The 18,354-nt window shown below is 52.8% G+C and overlaps 1 protein-coding gene across 3 annotated transcripts; it reads right to left on the bottom strand.

Moving 5' to 3' along the window:
• Positions 1–760: 760 nt before the first annotated feature.
• On the bottom strand, positions 761–18,050 carry AMN (amnion associated transmembrane protein). Of its 3 annotated transcripts, XM_010711936.3 has the most exons (12): positions 17,621–18,045; positions 15,455–15,573; positions 15,297–15,341; positions 7,641–7,728; positions 5,805–6,040; positions 5,162–5,299; positions 4,978–5,080; positions 4,224–4,306; positions 3,633–3,819; positions 2,718–2,892; positions 1,096–1,198; positions 761–1,008 (listed from the first exon to the last, which is right to left on the bottom strand). In XM_010711936.3, exons 1-12 carry the CDS (start codon positions 17,664–17,666, stop codon positions 898–900), a joined length of 1,434 nt encoding a protein of 477 aa, XP_010710238.1. In that variant the 5' UTR covers positions 17,667–18,045; the 3' UTR covers positions 761–897. The 3 variants fall into 3 exon arrangements, with proteins under 3 accessions (XP_010710238.1, XP_019471443.1, XP_019471442.1); XM_019615897.2 differs by lacking the exon at positions 761–1,008 and having other exon boundaries at positions 4,162–4,306; positions 17,621–18,050; XM_019615898.2 differs by lacking the exons at positions 15,297–15,341; positions 15,455–15,573; positions 17,621–18,045 and adding an exon at positions 7,836–7,854.
• Positions 18,051–18,354: the final 304 nt, after the last annotated feature.

Raw genomic sequence — 18,354 nt, 5'->3', positions numbered from 1 at the left:
CAACGCTGTTGCTCCGTTGTGTGCACAGCCCTCCTCCCCGCAACGCTCTGCGTGAGCGAGCAAACGGCTCCTGAAGGAAAAGTACAGAGCGTGCCCAGCGAGCACACTGACAAAAATTGATCTGGGCTTTAATTAAAGCCTCTGTTGTAAGTGACCTCGAGCTGCTAATGCATTTTAAGAATGGAGCCCGGCAAGCAGCAGAGCCAAGCGCAGAGGGCTTTAGAGGCTGTGCTGAGTGCAGAGCAGCAGGGACCGCCCTGCGCCCTGCAGCCCCCGAGCCGCTCGGAGCTGGCTGCAGTGTTGCTCCGGTGCCTGCACCCACAGCAGGGCTCTCGTACACCTCATGCTGCCTCCGGAGCCCTGTGAGAAGGATTATGTCTTTCGGAGTCTTGAACAAAACACAATACACTTAAAATAGCTACTTCCTTATGGAAATGCCAACGAGCCCTACTGAAAACTCAGCAGAGTGTAAATCTGCATAAATTTGCATATATTTCCGTACCTTCAGGCTCACCCATTAGACTTGATGTGTAAAGAGCTGGTGCCTGACACTGTGGGCACCTGAAGGCGTGTGGCACTAAAAACATCATAAGGTCCACCCTGTGCCACCACTACCCCAACCCATGCTAGCAGAGTGCCCATCCCTTCCATCCCTTGGCCATTGCCACAAGCCCAGGGCCAGACCCACATCTCACTGCTGCTTTACAGAGAGCAGCACCACCAAAACTCACATTACAGGAACAGAAGTGGCACCAGGAGGTTGTGGCTGAGCCCTGTGGAAGAAGGTTTGTGATTTCCTTCACCAACACTTTTATTCAGGCAGGCACGGCTTGCCCATGGCCTGGGCCCCACCAGGAGCCACGTAACGGAGTCCCTGGGAAGGCTGTGGCTGTGCCATCAGGTCTCAGTCTCGCTGGGGTCATACAGGGGGTTGAGGTAGAACACCTGGTGGCCCTCAGGAGCCATCTCCTGCAGTGTCTCCTCCACATTGCCAGCAGCTGGCAGCTCCTGCAGCAGCGAGGAAAGAGAAGCACTGGGTAGGGAAGGGAAGAAAACCGCCACCGAGCACCCCATGCCCCCAGCAGGGCCACTCACCACGTCAAACATGGGGTTGTCAAAGCCTCTCCCACTTTCTGGCTTGGGGCTGTTCAGGTCCTCTGCTCTGTCCCAGAGCCGGGGGAGATGCAGTGCCTGCAGCCTGGGGACAGACGTGGCATCACCACTTCAAACCCCAGCCCTGCCACTGCCCTCCATACAGCCCCCCCACCGAAATGCCACCACTTCAGTAGGCCTGTAGGAAGCACGGGGACAAAAGGTTCAGGCTGTCTTTGCAATGGGATGTTTGCACGTTGAGCAGAAAGCGGTGAGCGCAGCTCCGGGGCTGCATCCTGCAGGGCGCGCTGGTCAGCCCGCAGATATCCCTGCTGTGCTCCGCCTCAGAGCCATCGCGCTCCCTTCCTCAGCTGAAATGAATTGCCACCTGCTCCCACTGCAATCTCAACAAACACTAATCACTTTTTATCATTACCTTTATCAAATTATCATTTTATCATCTTAATCACCGTCATTGCTTTATGAGCTTCTGCAATACTCTTACCCTAAGGCTCCCCATCCCAAGCAGCAGCCAAGCAGGGCTGAGCAGTGGGTCCCCACTCACAGCATCTCACAGAGCACTGCCTGCCGGGGGAGACACACCCAGGAACTCCCTCCCCAAAATCTGACCAGCAAATGTCCCACGGGCTGGAGCTGCCTGGGACACACGGCAGGGGCAGGGCGGCTGGGGACACGGGCTCAGTCCATCTCTGGGAGCTGCACAACCTCCCTTCCCACTGCTGACAGAGCGGGTTTCGGAGGCCTGTCCGGCATCCAACGAAGTGTCAGTGGAGTATAAATCATCAGGTGGCAATTACGGAGCTGGGAGTTTTTTTTAGATATTAAATGGAGGCACTGGTTTATTGCTGGGAAGTGTTCCACCAGCACGTGCCAAGTGGCAGGGGAAGCATCCCTGCTCACAGCCAGCAGTGGCCCTGTGCCCCCCAGCAGGTACAGCACACCTCTCCTATAGTGACAGCAACGCCCTCGGTGCTACCAAGTGCTCAGGGTCAGCTCCTCCTGCCCACACTCAGAGAGCTGGGATGAATGCGCTGGGGAAGAGCTGCTTCCTGAGCAGCCGTTCCCTTTCACGTTTACAGAACTGCTTTGCATGGCTTTGATGCATTGCTATTTAGAAGCTGGCAGCTGCAGCTCTCTGTTCCCATCAGGCTGCCAGCTGAAGGCTGCAAGGAATGGGAGATCTCCAAGGGCAGCCATGGCAGGCTGTGCCCAGCAGAGCAACGCAGTGCCAAGTAATCTCCTGAGGATACCAACCTGTCCCTCCACTCCAGGCCTCCCACCTGCCCTTGCTGCACACTCGGTGGGAGCTAGCAGAGCATGGCACAGCCATAGTCTGCCTCTGGGTTACCAATGTAGAATCATAGAATCATTAAGGTCAGAAAAGACCTCTAAGATCACCAAGTCTAACGGTCGACCCATCACCACAATGGCAACTAAGCCACTCCCTCAGTGCCATATCTCCACAATTCCTGAACACCTCCAGGGATGCTGATTCCCCCACCTCTCTGGGCAGCCTGTGCCGATGCACTGCCACTCCCTCTGAGAAGACCTTTTTCCTAATATCCGACATAAGCCATATGCCGCTGCAAAAGCCCGATCCATACCTCAGCTTTCCCTTCCTGTGGAGGTAGAGGAGCCCTCCAAGCACCAACAGAGCGAAGAGCAGTCCCAGGACAGTCCCCGATGCAATCTGCCTGGAGGCATGGATTGCCACCTGCCCGCCGAGAGCACTGCCAGTGGCCACCTCCACAGTGCCAGCTGGAATGCCCAAGGCTTCACCTATGGGAGGCAGGAAGGAATGAGGTGAGAGCTGGAGCGTATAAGGCTACATGAACACCACCCTGTGATGCAGAGATGTGGAGTCCACATCCTTGAAGAGATTCAGAACTCACTTGGGCCAGGCACTGAGCAACAAGAGGGCTGGGCTGTCACAGGGGTCCCTGCCAACCTTGATACCCCTGCCCCTGCAGTGCTGCTCCACTCACACCGCTACGATTAAAACTAAAAATTCTGGGCTAAGCAAAGCTCACTAATGAAGTCATTAGAAAAGCAGAGCATATGTGTGTTAAGAAGGCACAGAGCTGTGCCAGACCAGACGGAAGGGACACGGACCTCAGGCAGAGCACCAAAGCTTTTCGCAGCATGTGCCATTCGCAGGCAATCAGGAGCTCCAGCTGTGCCACTATTACAGCCCACAGCTCCCAGCAGCACACTGCTGGCACAGCAGGGATGGGGTTGTGGGAGGGGGCAAGGGGGACTGGGTGCTCCCAGAGCTATGACACCAAGAATGGCAGAGTTTGCAGAATCAGAGAATCATTAAGGTTGGAAAAGACCTCCATGATCACCCAACCCACCCCACCATGCCCACTGACCACGTCCCTCAGTGCCACATCTCCACCTTCAGGGATGGTGACTCCCTCACCTCCCTGGGCAGCTGTGCCACTGCATTGTCACTCTTTCTGCAAAGTTTTTCCTAATATCCAACCTGAATTTCCTTTGATGCAACTGAAGGCCATTACCATGCTGTGAGATGTCACCCATGATGTCTGCAGCCAGCTGCTCCGCTGCAGTGCCTGTCTGCACCCCGGCCTCGCCATCGACCAGCACGATCTGGATGACAGGTGTGGAGCCCCGCGGGAGGAGTCCCAGGAAGGTCTGAGCCCTGTGCACCTTGGAGATGGCCATCTGAACACCGGCATACTTGGGCTTTCCAGAACACAACAGACACACACAGCCCGTGAGAGCAGTAGACAGAAATGAATCCTCTCTATAGACAGCTATGATGGATGTTCTGTGAGGGTCACCTATAAATCTTCACAGCAGCCCCACCGCAGAGCTGCCATCTCTGCTGCTGTGTTCCTCCTCCAGACAACTCAGAGCTGAGAACCACCCCCCCCATGCTTTCTAGGCTGCTGTTTCCAGCAAGCCCCCGTTGGGCTCAGCAGCCAGCAGCTAGTTTTCACCAAAATTGAGCAGAGTGGGTGTTGCAGGGAGCAAGGAAGGCTGCAGCAGCACCCAGGGCAAGACAGCACATCTAAGAAGCCAAACCTGGTAGGTGAGGGCTCCAGATGGTGGGGAGCTGGGGAGCACCCTGCATCCCTGGGACGTACCAGGCTGAGCCAAGCTTGCATCACTCTGTCCCGATATTGCTGCAGGTCAAATTCAGGCTTAAAATCCAGCGTGACAACAGCTCCTGCAGTTCAAAAGCAGACAGACAGACAGGCAGGCAGTCAGAGCTCAGAAAGGGCAGAGCACTGTGATGGTAGCATGACTCTGGTTGCCCCAAAAGGCACCTGGGAACCCCCAGTATCTCTATATTGCTGGGTCACACTGGGCTCCAGGAGGGATTTCTCCAGGCAATGGGGCCTGAAGGAACCTCACCCTTCCCGTCAGTGAGTTTGGGCTTTTGTTTCCCATGATATTCCAGCAGGAAGCCCCCTCCCCCATATTTCCACAGGAAGCTCTGCATTGAGCTACATCTCAAGGCTGCGGCTCAGCAGTGCTGCCGTGGCTTTGGCTGTGAGGCACAGAAGAGGGGACACGTGTTCCCTGTGTCACTGCACTGCATTCGGTGATTCAAACATTTTCCTCGGAAAAAGCACCGGCAAACCTTGCTGAAACATGAAATTCTCCTAATGGCTTTTAAAAGCTCTGCTTTTGAGAGCACATCAGAGGAACATATGGTGCATTTTTAATGAATTTGGTACTACGTACCAAGTAACTCGGTATGACCGTGTATGAAAAAATCCCCCTTAACAACCTGCCAGGTAGATGAATGGATAAGCGCCCATTGCTGCGGGAAGGCTCTCGCTGCGTGTTTTTTATTTTCAAAGAAATGACACAAACTCAGTGGGCCCCACTCACCGCAGACCCCACAGCAGTGGCCGAGGGGCCGCAGAGGGCTGTGGCACGCCAGTGCCGGGCACCTCTCCGCCCTGAGCAGCGATGCACAGATGCGGTCTCCATCCTAAAGAAGAGCACGGCAGGGTCAGTCCCTCCTTTCCCCACTTTCTTTAGGTGTGAAAAAATTGCCCCCAAAGTGCCTCACCTGGGAGTTCCCGCAGGCACAGCCGGAGCTGTGGGGACAGCGGGTGCCCGTCACCTGCAGGGTGGCATTGCCGTGGAACTGCCATGCGGCAGAGGGGCTCCTCAGGTACTCAGCCCACGCCTCAGCGCTGCTCAGCTCCTGCAGGGAGAAGAGTGAGAGGCTGCCGTGCGACTCCAGCTCTGCATCCAGGCCAGAGAACTCGTCTATCAGGTTTTATCAGGTCCCCTCACGCCTGGCCCCAAAATGGCAGATCCTGGGCAGTGCGGCAGAGGAAATAACAGATTACTGATGAGATGTCTTCCACATCTCCCGCTTCTGAAGGCAGCGCCTGTTTCCACTGCAGAGGCTGTGATCTTCAGCTCTTCCGACTGAGAGGGATGGGGATTGTCATCTGCCTGGGCTGCAGCACAGCAGGCTGCCAGAGGTTCTATAATTATCCTTCTGATCAATTATACACTGATACGGAAGCAAAGCTGGGAGACAACTGTGAACCCACAGGGCACGCTCAGGCTGGGGCAGGAGGGCAGCCCCTTGGTGGCACAGAGGATGCCAGTAGGGAAATAACCCCAAACCCATCAGGGTGCAATGCTGCAGCTCCATGGCAAATAGGTGCCAAAATCGTTCCCCACCAGCTCCCCATTACCTGGCCCATGAGTGAGATGCTCTGAACAGGGATCTCTTGCCGCGATGAGTCGAGGTTTACACTGAAGGAGGTTTCAGGCTGGAAGATGACGTGGTCGTACTGGCATGGCACACGTTCCTCGTCCAGGAGGAAGATGCGGCCGGCTGGTTCCAGGTCTACTCTGGAGGACACATCCTGCCACAGCTTGGGGTTGAACCACGAGTGCTGCTCAGCATTGACAAAGCTCAGCACCGTGCCTGAGAAGGGCAAAAGGAGAGGTGAAGCAGGAGCTGGCTCCAGCCTGCAGCCACTGCTTGGGTAAAGCTGGTGCAAAACTCCAGCCCCAGACCCCAGGAGATCTTTATTCCTCTTCTTTAAAGCTTAACCTTACGGACAGGGAGGAAAACAGCCACAAAGCCTAAAATACAGTTAAACTGGGTAAAACCAGTTACGATAATTCACACTGCAAATTTGCAGACCAGCAGAAACATGCTCAGCCCTGTACCCATTAGCAGATAACCCCAAAACCAGAGCACCATCCTACCATTGGCCATTTCCCTGGTGGTCACACTGTGCCCTGCTTTTGCTTACCTTTCCCCACAGCTTCCTAGATCACACAGCACATGAGATTACCTGCATTCATTCTAAAATTGTGCTTTCAGGAATTCATTTGGGAAAGCTGCCCAGAAATGCCTGTTGTCCTATGAGAGCATCACATGGCCAAGTCAAAGCCTTGCGTGCTTGCAGCCCAGAAAGCCAATGGTATCCTTGGGCTGCATCGAGAGGGTGGTGGCAGCAGGGCAAGGGAAAGGATAGTACTCATCTGCTCTGCCCTCATGAAGCCCTATCTGGAGTCCTGCATCCAGTCCTGGGGTCCCCAGCACAAGATGGACATGGAGCTGCTGGAGTGGGTCCAGAGGAAGCTGTGAGCATCTCTCCTCTGGAGGCAGGTTGAGAGAGCTGTACTTGTCTATCCTGGAGGATCCAAGGAGATTTCACTGTGGCTTTCCAGTACCTAAAGGGGTCTACAGGAAATCTGGAGTGGTACCAAGTACCAGGAATCAGGTACTGTAGCAATTAGACAAGAAGTAATGACTTTAAACAGAAAAGGGGTAGGGTTAGATAAGGAAGAAATTCTTCACACTGAAGATGGTGAGGCTCTGGCACTGCTGCCCAGAGAGCTGATGGTGCCCCATCCCTGGAGATGCCCAAGGCCAGGTGGCATGGGCAACCTGAGCTGGTGGATGGCAGGCAGCCCATGGCAGGGTGGGGCTGGGTGAGCTTTAAGGTTCTTTCCAACCCACACCATTCCATGATTCTGATACATCTCCCCGGCAAACAGCTTTCAGGTAAATAAGCAGCACTGACAAAAAGCAGCTGCTGCCTGGCTCATTGGGAATCTCAGTGTGAAACTGACAGGAGGCTGAGGGATGTGCCAGCGCCCAAACATCAGTGTGCAGACACCTGTGGGGCTGAAGGGCAGCTCCAAAACGCCATGGTTCAGTTCAGCACTCGGGGGCCCAGCTGTGTAATCCGTACTTGGTTTTCTTTAGCAATACCATGGCAAAGCAAATGAGGGCTTTGATGTGGCTGCGTGCGTAACAGGCAGGGTAAAATACAAACAGTATTTACCTCTCTGCTACAACTTCAAAGCTTCCCTGGCTATAATTACTTTTTTAAAAGACAGATGATCTAGCAGAAGAGGAAAGGTGCGATGTGAGGGAAGCCATCAAAGAGAAGGCAGGGATTGAAGAGGGGTGAGTCACCCCGCACCGAGGTGGGACAGCGAAGGCCTTTGTAGCAGTGCTGGTGGCAGATTTGTGAGTTAATGGTGGCTGTCAGCCCGGCACGCCATACCTGAGCCACATCCCGGGTCCCAGCTGCCATCGAAAGCTGCGAACCCAGAGCCAGATGCCAGCAGAAATTCTCCGTTCAGGGGAAGGTACTAAAGGGAGAGAGGGATGCAGAGTGTTACTGTGCGGCCCCGCTGCCAGCCACCCAGGCTTGTCATCAAATAACAGTGCTAATTATTAGATTGCCAATTGCACTCACCATCTCCAAGGCACTTTACAGTCATTAGGAGTCACCCTCCCTGTGCCCTGTGTAATGGAAAGGTATTGTCTCCGTGTTCTACAGATGGAGATGCTGCAGGGTTGCTCTTTATTTTATAGCAACACAGAAAACCATGAAGCGTTCAGGGAAACGAGCAGGAAAAAGCAACTTAAGCTCTTTCCACAGTTCCCCCCTCCTCCTGCTTACACATGCTCCTAACAACTCTGAAACAGCTTCGTATATTTGGATGCCATGCAAAACCTGACTCCTTTATGCCTAGACGTGCCTCTGCTGTTGGGGAGTAATAGTTTCCAGTGGGTTCTGGCTGGGCGGTGGGCTGACCAAGGGATGGGGGCTTACAATGGCTCTGTGGGCATCACTTGCCATTGCTCAGACAACACAGCCAGCTTGGTTGCACCGTGCTCACCTGGTGTGAGGGAGGTCTGCAGGACAAACACTGCCCCAGGGCTGGGTTGGGGAGGATTTGTAGCCACCAGCTGGCACAGCCGCTCCAGGCCAGGCTGCAGCAAGTGACTGAGTCAGGGACTCACTCACAGCACACAGCTTATTCAGCTCAGCTCATTTTCCGTTTAGAGACTGCCAAAGAAAAAGATTGGGTTTTCCCCCAATATTTTCATGCGTCAAGGAGTGAGTGATGCTCAAGGCTCTGCTCTCCTCTCACTCATTCCAGCAGTGTAGCATCATGGAATCATTAAAGCTAGAAAAGACTTCTAGGACCACCCAGTCCAACCCTAACCCACCTCCACCATGCCCACTGTCCGTGTCCCTCGGTGCTACCTCTCTGCACTACTTGAGCACCTCCAGGGATGGTGACTCCACCACCTCCCTGCCCGCAGCTGGCAGCCCTCCAGATTGAGCTGTGCCCACACACCATGGCCTGCGCTCACATAGAAACGTGTTAGATAGAATTCTGAGGCTACATTGACTTAATTGGTCTTTAAATATGCATGTAGGTTAGAAAAAGTGAGACTTATGACTGAGTGCTGCATGTGGCTGTGATAGCTCTGTTCCTGAGGTGGTTTTGCCTGAGGGTGCTCGGTCACACACATGACCACCTTGGTGGTGATATCAGATTCACCAATATCATACGTTGCTCTGCTCTGGACACAAAAGAAAAAGGAGTGAAGAGGTAAATTATTAAGGTCTGGCTATCTTCTACCCTAAGGTACGTCATCTCCCCACCAGCCAGAAAGATATGTTTGCCTATGGATGCTGCCTCATGAGCCCGTAGCACGAACAATGCCCCACTGGAAACCATGTCATCATATTCTCCAAACCTCTATTACTCTTGGGTAATTTTTCCAGCACTGAAACACTGAGAGAGGCTGAAAGACCTGCCAGGAAAATAAATGTGCTCTTTGTCTGACAGTGAAAAAGTCACATCTAGTGACATTTTGAGGCTCAGGACTCAGACTGCTTGTAACTGGCCAACCTCTATGCTAGCAGATTCCTTTACCAAGCAATGTACCCTGCCCTGGTTAGTTTTCTTCTGAGCCCACACAGGAGTAGGTAGTGGTACATGCTGGGGAAGGACAAGTCCCTTCCACCTGGGCTATTGATGGCTGGAGCAGTGCCAGTCTTTCACCACCATCTCCATGTGGGTGAGCCCTGCCTGATGGACATTGCTTTCCCCAGCAGAGTTACCTCTACTAATAGTCCTACTCTACCCCAGCAGAGCAGGAGCTTTGGCTACAGCTATGTGTGGGAGTATCTCAAACACCCCCAAGGGGGCATGCAGGTTGCAATGAGCTTTCCTGTCCAGGAAGCTATTCCTTTGGAGCTTCACAATTCAACAAGGAGGAGGAAAAAACTTCAAATGCCATACTTAGACAAGTACGTACATGTATTTGTGAGCCGCATCACTCTCGCTGCTCCCAGGAGCAAAGCAAGAACATTCTATGCATGCATTATGCCCAGAGCAAAGAAAGACAGCCTGGTAGGAGTCTACTCCGGCTCTTGGCTTGGATGTGGAGGGAGCAGGGAGGAGGTGGGACCTCTCTGGAGAAGATGCAGTGACTCCTCCACCTCAAAGGCCACAGCCCTGGGCTGGAGGGACTTTCCCAGCCCAGGAGGTGCTGTCCATATGTCCCATGAGGACATGACCGTGGTGTCCCAGCCCCTGACTCACCTGAACAATGCACTGTGAGATGGGCTGTGGGGTCACCTCATCTGCAGGAAAACAAGGATCAAGAGAGAACTCCGCACTTCTGCTTTGCAGCGGGAGTTTCTGAGGCTGGCCCCAGCATCAGCAGCTGATGCCACACTCCCACCACCAGTGGCCTTATTGGGAGGCAGTGGTTTGAAATGAGCTGGACAAGATCCCCTGAGGTGCATGCAGTGCTGTCCAAAGCATCTTAGTTTGTAAAAGGTTTGCACATTCTCTCTCCTTAAAAGAGCAAAGGGTTAAGCACCTGGGATCACTGCAGAGCACAAATGCAGTCTCTGGTTGGGCAGCAGCTTTCTGCATTTGGGAGTTTTGTATAGGAATTACATATAGGCTGGGCCCCTTTCCAAGTACATTTTGAACTGAGCAGTGACATGTACCAAAGGAACAGAGCCAAAAGCTGGCAGTTTCGTCTGCTTTCCTTGGTTCCTGCCAACCTCTACTCCACTGCCATTAATACAGCAGGCTCAGAGTCTCGCTAATCATTTCCCATCCCTGACACTGGTAGATGACTTATCTCCTTGGTCTTCATTACCAAATGTAATGACAACTGAAACACAGCCATCATTTTTCTCATCCAAGTCAGCAAAAAAAAAAAAGACAGGAAAGCCCCCCCCCCGTTCTCAGCCAACACGTGCAATCCCAGCATCGTGCTGCTGTTCTGTTACCTCAACCCATAAGTGAAAATGAAACTGCTGAAAAGCAAAATGAAACTGCTGAAATGCAAACAAGAGGGAGAGGAAGATGAGGCAAAAGCTACCTCTGCTTTTCTTCTCTGCAGAACTACCTGTATTTCTTCTCATCGAACAGCAAAGACTTGAGCATGCACCTTTTAACCACCCCCTGGCACACCCCAGCTCTGCTTCAGTAAAGAACTATGCCACCTCACACAGGATGTGTGCAATCACCCACTAAAGGTATCAGCACTGGAGGAAGTGGATTTCTGCCTCACCTCTTAAATTCCTGCTTTGCTGGAGCATCTGCAGCCTGCAGATGGCAGGTGGATAGGCAGAAAGCAGGCAGGGCAGTTTTAGTTCCTTAGGGGCTCTTTTTGCCCGCTCTCCTTCCTGGATGAAGGACACTTGCATCCTCAGCTCCCTTCCCAGCCCAATGCTGCTGGGTCCAGCCTCGTCCTGCTGTTCTCTTGCTACTGCCTCACTCTGGGGCCTGGAGCATCGCAGCACCACCGCATGGCTAGAAACAAGTAGCTCGCCCCTCTGTATTCACCCCCAGCAGCAGGCAGGGCACGGAAGAGCAGCGTGCCAGCAGGACATCATCACTGTGGCATCAACCCCTGCAAGCTAATAAGAGCTTGGCTGCTGTCCTTGCTCGCATCCCCGCCTGCCCCCTGCAAGGCAGGGCCATGTGGCAGCGGTGCAGCTGTGCTCTCATTAATGCAAGATCAGGTTCCCCCGCTGCGTCTGCTCATCACTCGGTCCCTTGTTTTTTGGTGAAGCAGTCCCCGTGCCCACTGCCTGCACACACATGGCTGGGCTGGGCGGAGGGACGAGGGGACATCGGGAGCATCTGCATCGCACTGCCCGAAGAATGAGTGGAAAGACACAGCGCCTACAGCAACCGGGTACATGTAGCATTGGCACCTGTGGGAGCGTGTGTCAGGATGAGGCACTTGAGCTACGGCTGCAGACCGCAAACAGAGGCTTAGAGCTATTGACACATCTACTCTGGATTAGTTCCGCTCATTTTTCTCAACTCCTCTCCTTGGTCAAGGGCAGAGAGTGCAGGAGAGCAGCTGGAGGTGCAACACAGAGCCAGAGCTGCCCCAGCATCCATCTGGCCACCAGAACCCACCTGGCCACCAGCCGCCGGTGGTGTTGTGGCACCCAGCCCCCCAAGGCACAACGCTCTGCTCACCTCAGGCTCTGTAGACTCCTCCTACTGCTAGCAACAAATGCTCTCGGGGAGTTATAGGCACGGACGGCTGCAAAAGGCTGCTCCATCGCACCTCGTCCTCAGGCAGACCTTCAGCGGCAGCATTGCTGGAGAACAGCCTGCAGGGTTCGGGCTTGTAACGATGTGCTGCCACACACGCACTGCCATGACATTTTTTACCGTCGTTTCAGGAAAAGGGAAAACATTTCCTTCTCTGGGGCTCCTGAACCTGCATTCCTGCGATTTCGGAAGCAGGGGGAGGGGAGCGTGGTGCCTGGGATGAGCACAAACCATTGCGATTCATTAGAGCCAGCGCCCCCGGAGAGCAATTGGCATTTCAAGATCAATCTCTGCCAGGAACCAAGCGGGAGCATCCTGCAGCAAAGCCGAGTACATTCTGCTCTCACAATTAGGCAGCTAAAAATATAAAGCTGGAAATTGAGGTCCTGGTCTGACCCTGGTGCCCCATACATTCATATCCCTGTCTGGGCAGCAGGGACAGGGTTGGGGCAGCTGCACCTCGGACGCATTGGTGTGGATGCTGGAGGCTAAAAGCACAGAGATGCCAAGCACATGGGTGTTCTGCCCCTGAGCTGGAGAGAAGCAGCAAGCAGAAGGCGATGCTCACACTGTGCCCTGACCCCTGGAGCGTGTGCACTAAATGAGGCTCCTCTGCCCACGTGCTTGGCTAAACCCAACTCCTGCACCCCAAAAATAGAAAGCGACATCGGCCCTGCTCCCAAGGGCAACCCCTGGCCGGCACTGAGCCAGGGCTCATGTGAGACATGCACCATGTGGTGCAGCTGGGCTGGACAGCAGAGCCCAGTGCATGGCACAGAGCTGTCCTGCAGCCAACAGCAGCTCACAGGGTGCTGGGCTCCTTGCTGGGTCATGGGCTTCCAGTGACATGCTGGCCCGTTAAGCATCACTGCACTGAGCACCTCTTTTTTCTTTTGGTGGATTTACCTTCAGGCTTCTCTGGAAGCTACTAAATATTTATCTGCAATTTTAGGCAACTAAAGACCATGGAAAATCCAGCCTAATAGTGATGGTTATGCTTCAAAGTCACTTACATTTAAGCTGGATTTGGATTTAGCGTGTAGTTGAATTAGGGACAAGTGTCAAATGGGACAACAAAGAGCCTTCCCCTAAAGCTGAGGGAAGTGGGCTTTGTGTTCCTGCAGCCCCTGGTCCTGACAGCTGCTCCCAGGGAGCGATGAAGGGCATTGCCAGGGCTGGAGGCTGCAATTCTTGTGGGACTCAGCTCCACCGAGCAGCTGTGCAAGGGGCAACAGCGGGCATGGGGTGCACGGCAAAGCGGGACAGGAGCCCTCCCACCACTTCTCTGCCCGTCATGCACCAGATCCCTGCATCCCCTGCACAGTCGGCCCCATCCTCATGAAAGTCAGTGAAAGCCAAGCCCCTTCCCCAGCCATGAATTTCCTCCTGTGATACCACAGCAAGCATTGAGCTCCTATTTTTTTTTTTTGGCCAAAGGCTCTATAGCATCTCCATGGCGACTCCAAAGCTTAATGTATTCCTGCTGATTTAAGTGATTAATTCTCCAGCGCTGCAAGGCCAGCATCTGAACAGGTGCAGCCCTGCCTTGCTGCAAAAAGCCTCCAAACCTATTTGCTTCCTAACGACCCCACTGCCAAATTTCATGCCATCTCCACAAGTGGCAGAACAGCTCAGGTGCTTGATTTCAATTTTGTAAAATCCTTCATCTTGGCAGTCTCCTTATCACCTGGTGACCACAGAATACGGCAGCACATGGGAGAGAGAGAGGTGGTGGAGGTGAAATTAAAAAAATTCATAACAACGCCTGGAAAATTGATGGGACAGCCCCTTGCCAATGATGATGCTCCAAAGAGGAGAGAGCTGCGAGCTGGGCAATCTTAGAAAATCATGAAGGTTGGAAAAGACCTCTAAAATCACCCAGTCCAACCCCAACCCATCCCATGCTTACTAACCACGTCCTTCAGTGCCACATCTCCACAATTCTGGAACACCTCCAGGGACAATGACAGTGACTCCCCCACCACTTGCAGTTCAGATGCTCAGCAGCAGTGCTTGCAAAGAAGTGCTGCTGAATGAGGTGCTCAGAATGACAGCCTGACCAGTGGGAGGGAGTATGGTGTCGCTCAGCTGCCCCGAACTGATCCATCATTGCTATGAAACCTGCCCTGAGCACCCAGCAGAGGCCTCCAGCTCTGCTCCACAGGTACCACCCTTGGTGTGATGCTGCTCTGCCTCTGCTCCCAGCACATGGCCAGCTTTGGGGCTTTCTAATTTTGGCTCTTTAGCTTGTTTTTGAAAGGCTAATGATGTAATGAATAATGCTGCTTTGCAATTATGCACTTTGCAGTCCTCTGATGAAAGTACTTTAGAAATATTACACATTCATCTGTAAGTAAAATAAAATCTACTGGAGTGATATTTTGCTCTTTTCTTCTCTGGGTAAATTCCACATCATTTATTACATTACATTCACACGCGTTTCCCAAGTACATTCTTTCCTTCCAAAATTCATATTTTAAATGCCGTATAAATAAAGTAACTCCTCCAAATATTTGTAGCGGGATTAAATGCGGTGCAGGGCGTTATTAAAGCATCAAAACCATTAGTGGGGAAGACAGCCCGAACAAATTACACCACGTAAATTTCAAGGGCTCATTTGCATTTAATGGCCGATAGAAGAGCAAAGCCTGATTTTCTGCTGAGTCTAAAACTGAGAGAAGAAAACTCTGCTGCGGTCCCATCCTGCTGGATGGGACCTGTGCCTGTCTCACTGCCTCCAGGTTAATAATTCACAAGAAAAATCAGAAAAACAATGGCCTTTGAAAGGAATTTTCTTGAGCAACGCTTTGGGATTTCCCACAATGGTTTGTTTTCATTTCAAAATGCTTTTCTGCCAGCTTCACTTAGCCTCAGCCCAGGGCTAGTGCTTGCTCCACACAGCTGTGCCATAAGCAAGCTGCTGTAGAGAGCTCTGTGGCAGGGCTCTTTCCTTCCATCCTAGAGGAAAAGTTAATTTCTTCCAAGAGAAAGTGTTTTTGGGGGGGGGCATTTCCTCCCTACTTGCCAAAATGAAAACAGAATCTTGGAACTGATCATTTTGCTCCTGGCTGATTTCTGTGCAGTGCCAACCAGCTCGGACTGCTCTCGCTGCTGCTGGAGGTGTCCAAGGGGAGGTAGGGCTAGTACTTAGGGACAGTTACTTGGCAGTACTGGCATACACAGGCTGCTGGATTAGATGAACTTACAGGTCTTTTCCAACCTTAATGATTTTCTGATTCCTTTGTGGTCAGACAGGATCATGGCACATGAGGACTGCACACCACAGCCTCCCCACACCCACCCACCAGCTGTGCATTGCTCACCATGTCCGTCAGCATGTGGGTAGACCTGACAAACACTGAGACCACCTGGAAGGAAAGCAAAAATAAAAAGCCTCAGCATGCTTTCCTTGAGCAGGTAAAGGGCCTTCTGCATGCTTGACATCATCAGAAAGAAAAGAAAAAAAAAAGCACTCCGATACCTTGTCCTTCTCAAAGCAAATCGTGTCTCTGGCACATGGGACTCGCTCTTTATCCCAGTTGGACGCTGTTTCAAAATTGGTGTTGGGAATCCACTTCTTGTAGGCAGCCATGGTGGCAGCTAGGAGGAGCAGGGAAGCAAATGTGAGCCAGTACTGATTGAGTAATGTCCTAGCATGGACCAGACCCTCAGAGGACATCACAACCAGTGATGGGATTTGTAGCTACACGTGTGATATTCAGACCTGTGTGTTGCACCATTGCACCACCTCAAACCTGGGGCATCAAGGCTGTGACTTTGCTTTCATCTCCCACTCCTCCCATGGCTCTGCAGTGGCAACATCCATGCTTACTGAGGCAACAGATAGGTGACCTACCAGGCTTTGAGGGACATGAATGAAGGCCTTCACCATCATGTTGGTCACCCTCAAAGATCACTGAGTGTGAATCCTAGCCCTGCACAAGGTCACCTCAAATCCAAATCCTATGTCTGAGAGCATCATCCAAATGCTCCTTGAACTCCAGCAGTTCAGGGCTGTATCCACTGCCCTGGGGAACCTGTTCCATGCCCATCGCCCTCTGGTGCAGAACCCTTTCCTGACACCAGCTGACCTCCCCTGACATGCTGGGCACGTGTAGCACAAACTGTTGGCTGGCATCACATTTGGGACTCAGTAGTGCAGCACTACTGGTGCCCAAAAGCCTGAGGTTGGAAACACAGGTGTCCAGCAGCACCACACCCACAGGCTCCCAGGATCATGATGATGGTGCAGCGCGATACCCACTCATGGTGCCCTGCCCAGCCATCAGCCCTAGGGGAGGTTGCTTTCCACTCCAGCCCCTCAAGCAGCCTAAAGCCATTTAATTCAGACAACTGAATGGTAAGACAGAAAAGTGAGTGGGGGAGAAAAAAAGAAAAGCAAAAACTTTCTCTCTTAATATGCTTAATCTTTTCAGGAAGAAAGGAAGGAAGGAGGGAGGGAGGAATACAGCATACACACAAATCTGGTGGAGGAGCAGGCAGGAATGTCACCTGGGTGCTGGATGTCAGGTGGGGGAGGAGACCCCAGGCCAGGATGAGGGGGGTCTGGATGGCCATGGCTGATGGAGAAGAGGCACTGCAGAGTGCCTGAGCTCTGCGAGTCCCAAAGATGAGAGGAGATCTGTTGGTTGTGCTAAGCAGCACTGCAGAGGCTTTATCAGTGTGCAATGATCGCTTCAGAGCATAATTGCAGATTTGTAGTGGCTGAGTCTGCCAGCGGCTCTGCTGAGACCATTCGTTGTGCAGAACCACGGTTGAATGAAGAGGAAACAATATGTTTTTAACCTGAATGAAAGGCAGAACACAGGAGCAGGTGCTGGAGCCCAGCCACGAGCAGCTTGGATGGGGGGGAGCAGGGGGACAGCAGAGATGGTTTCCAGCTGCCACAGGAAGAGGGGAGGGAGAGTTCCTGAGAAACAAGTTATCATTAACAGAAGGAAGACTAGGATCGATGTGAGGTCCTTGCTGGCTTAGTGTTGAATAGAGCTTCAGAATGGAAAACACCCCAAAAAGTCAATGTGAGCTGCTCCATCCATGCTATGGACTTGCGTCCTTTTGTCCTACTAAAGCTCTGGCAGAAAGGCCCCACTGCACACCTCATGCTCCCACAGCTGCAAGATGTGCTGTGGAGTGAGCCCTGCTCCATATGCTGCCCATCTCAGAGCCAGGGTCCCAGGGCTGCAGAGGTTAACCCACTCCTGAAATACCCTCTTTTCCTCATGCAGCTGCACTGACACATTCCTGCACTCTCCACAGCCTGGGAGACATCAGCGTGCTATTTAATCAGCCTGGTCTCCAGGGAAGCGCAGTCCTTGAACATCAAAGCAACATGCATATTTAACAGAAAAGAGATCCTGCAGTGCAGAGCTGCAGGCTTCAGGCAGGACCAGGAAAACCTGAGCTGCAGAGGTGCAGCAGGGCCATACATGCACTGCAGCCTGGGCTCCTGAGCTCGCTCCATCCTTCTCTTTGCCCAGTTTGAAATGCATTTTGCTATTTCAACACAAACACACCATAAGAGCCTACAGTTCTCCTATGAAAAACAATTCTAAAGCACGCAGGAAATGGGAAAGCCATCTCTCAGTCACCCCTCTCTCCACACAGTGTGGCCCTGGGCAATACTCACCAAGGAGCTGCAGGACACCGAGGAGGAAAGCCAGGCTGCTCCCCATGTCGCTGCAGCACTTGCCTGCACAGCCCCTACCCGGCCGGACCTTGGACCATCCTTGACACGTGATGGGCTCAGCACACGTGCAGGTGGTGCAGGAACACGGTGCAGAAAGCAGCCCTCCTCAGCACCCACCTCAGCCCTGCTCAGTCCCAACATCCACTGTGATCTCAGCTCCTCTCCCAAGCTCCCCATGTCCTTGGCAAGCCGTGGGAGCCTGGAAGAGCTTCTGAGGAGTGAGATGTGGAAGGGAGAGCAGCAGCAGTGGGTGCTAACGGGGTGAAAGCAAACAGGCATGTGCATCCAGCAGTACCCAGCCCCATAATTACTAATAGCGGCCTCTGAGTATTTTTCAGTCAGCTCCCATGGAAGAAAGCAGCTTCAAGCAACAGTGTGTAACTGCACTTTGGCCAACAGCTGATCTGCTCATTACCAGTCACGTGCCACACAGCCCCACACTGCTTTCCTTAAAGCTGCCAGTGGTGAGGGGACAAAGGTCCCCACCTTCCCCTCCCCAATGTCCCCACTGACCCCAGACCTGCAGATGAGTGCTTTCCCCTCCATCTCTGTCTCCAGACAGTCTTTGCAGATGGGGAGGGTTTTGATGAAGCCACCCACTGCTTCTTGGGCATAGAATCATGGAATCATTTGAGTTGGGAGGTACCCTTAAAGGCCATCCAGTCCAACCCCCT

The sequence above is a fragment of the Meleagris gallopavo genome, chromosome 5 (genome assembly GCF_000146605.3).
Source record: "Meleagris gallopavo isolate NT-WF06-2002-E0010 breed Aviagen turkey brand Nicholas breeding stock chromosome 5, Turkey_5.1, whole genome shotgun sequence".
Classification (NCBI taxonomy): Eukaryota; Metazoa; Chordata; class Aves; order Galliformes; family Phasianidae; genus Meleagris; species Meleagris gallopavo.
The sequence above is the reverse complement of the archived record's forward strand: the minus strand, read 5'-3'. Positions and strand labels throughout refer to the sequence as shown.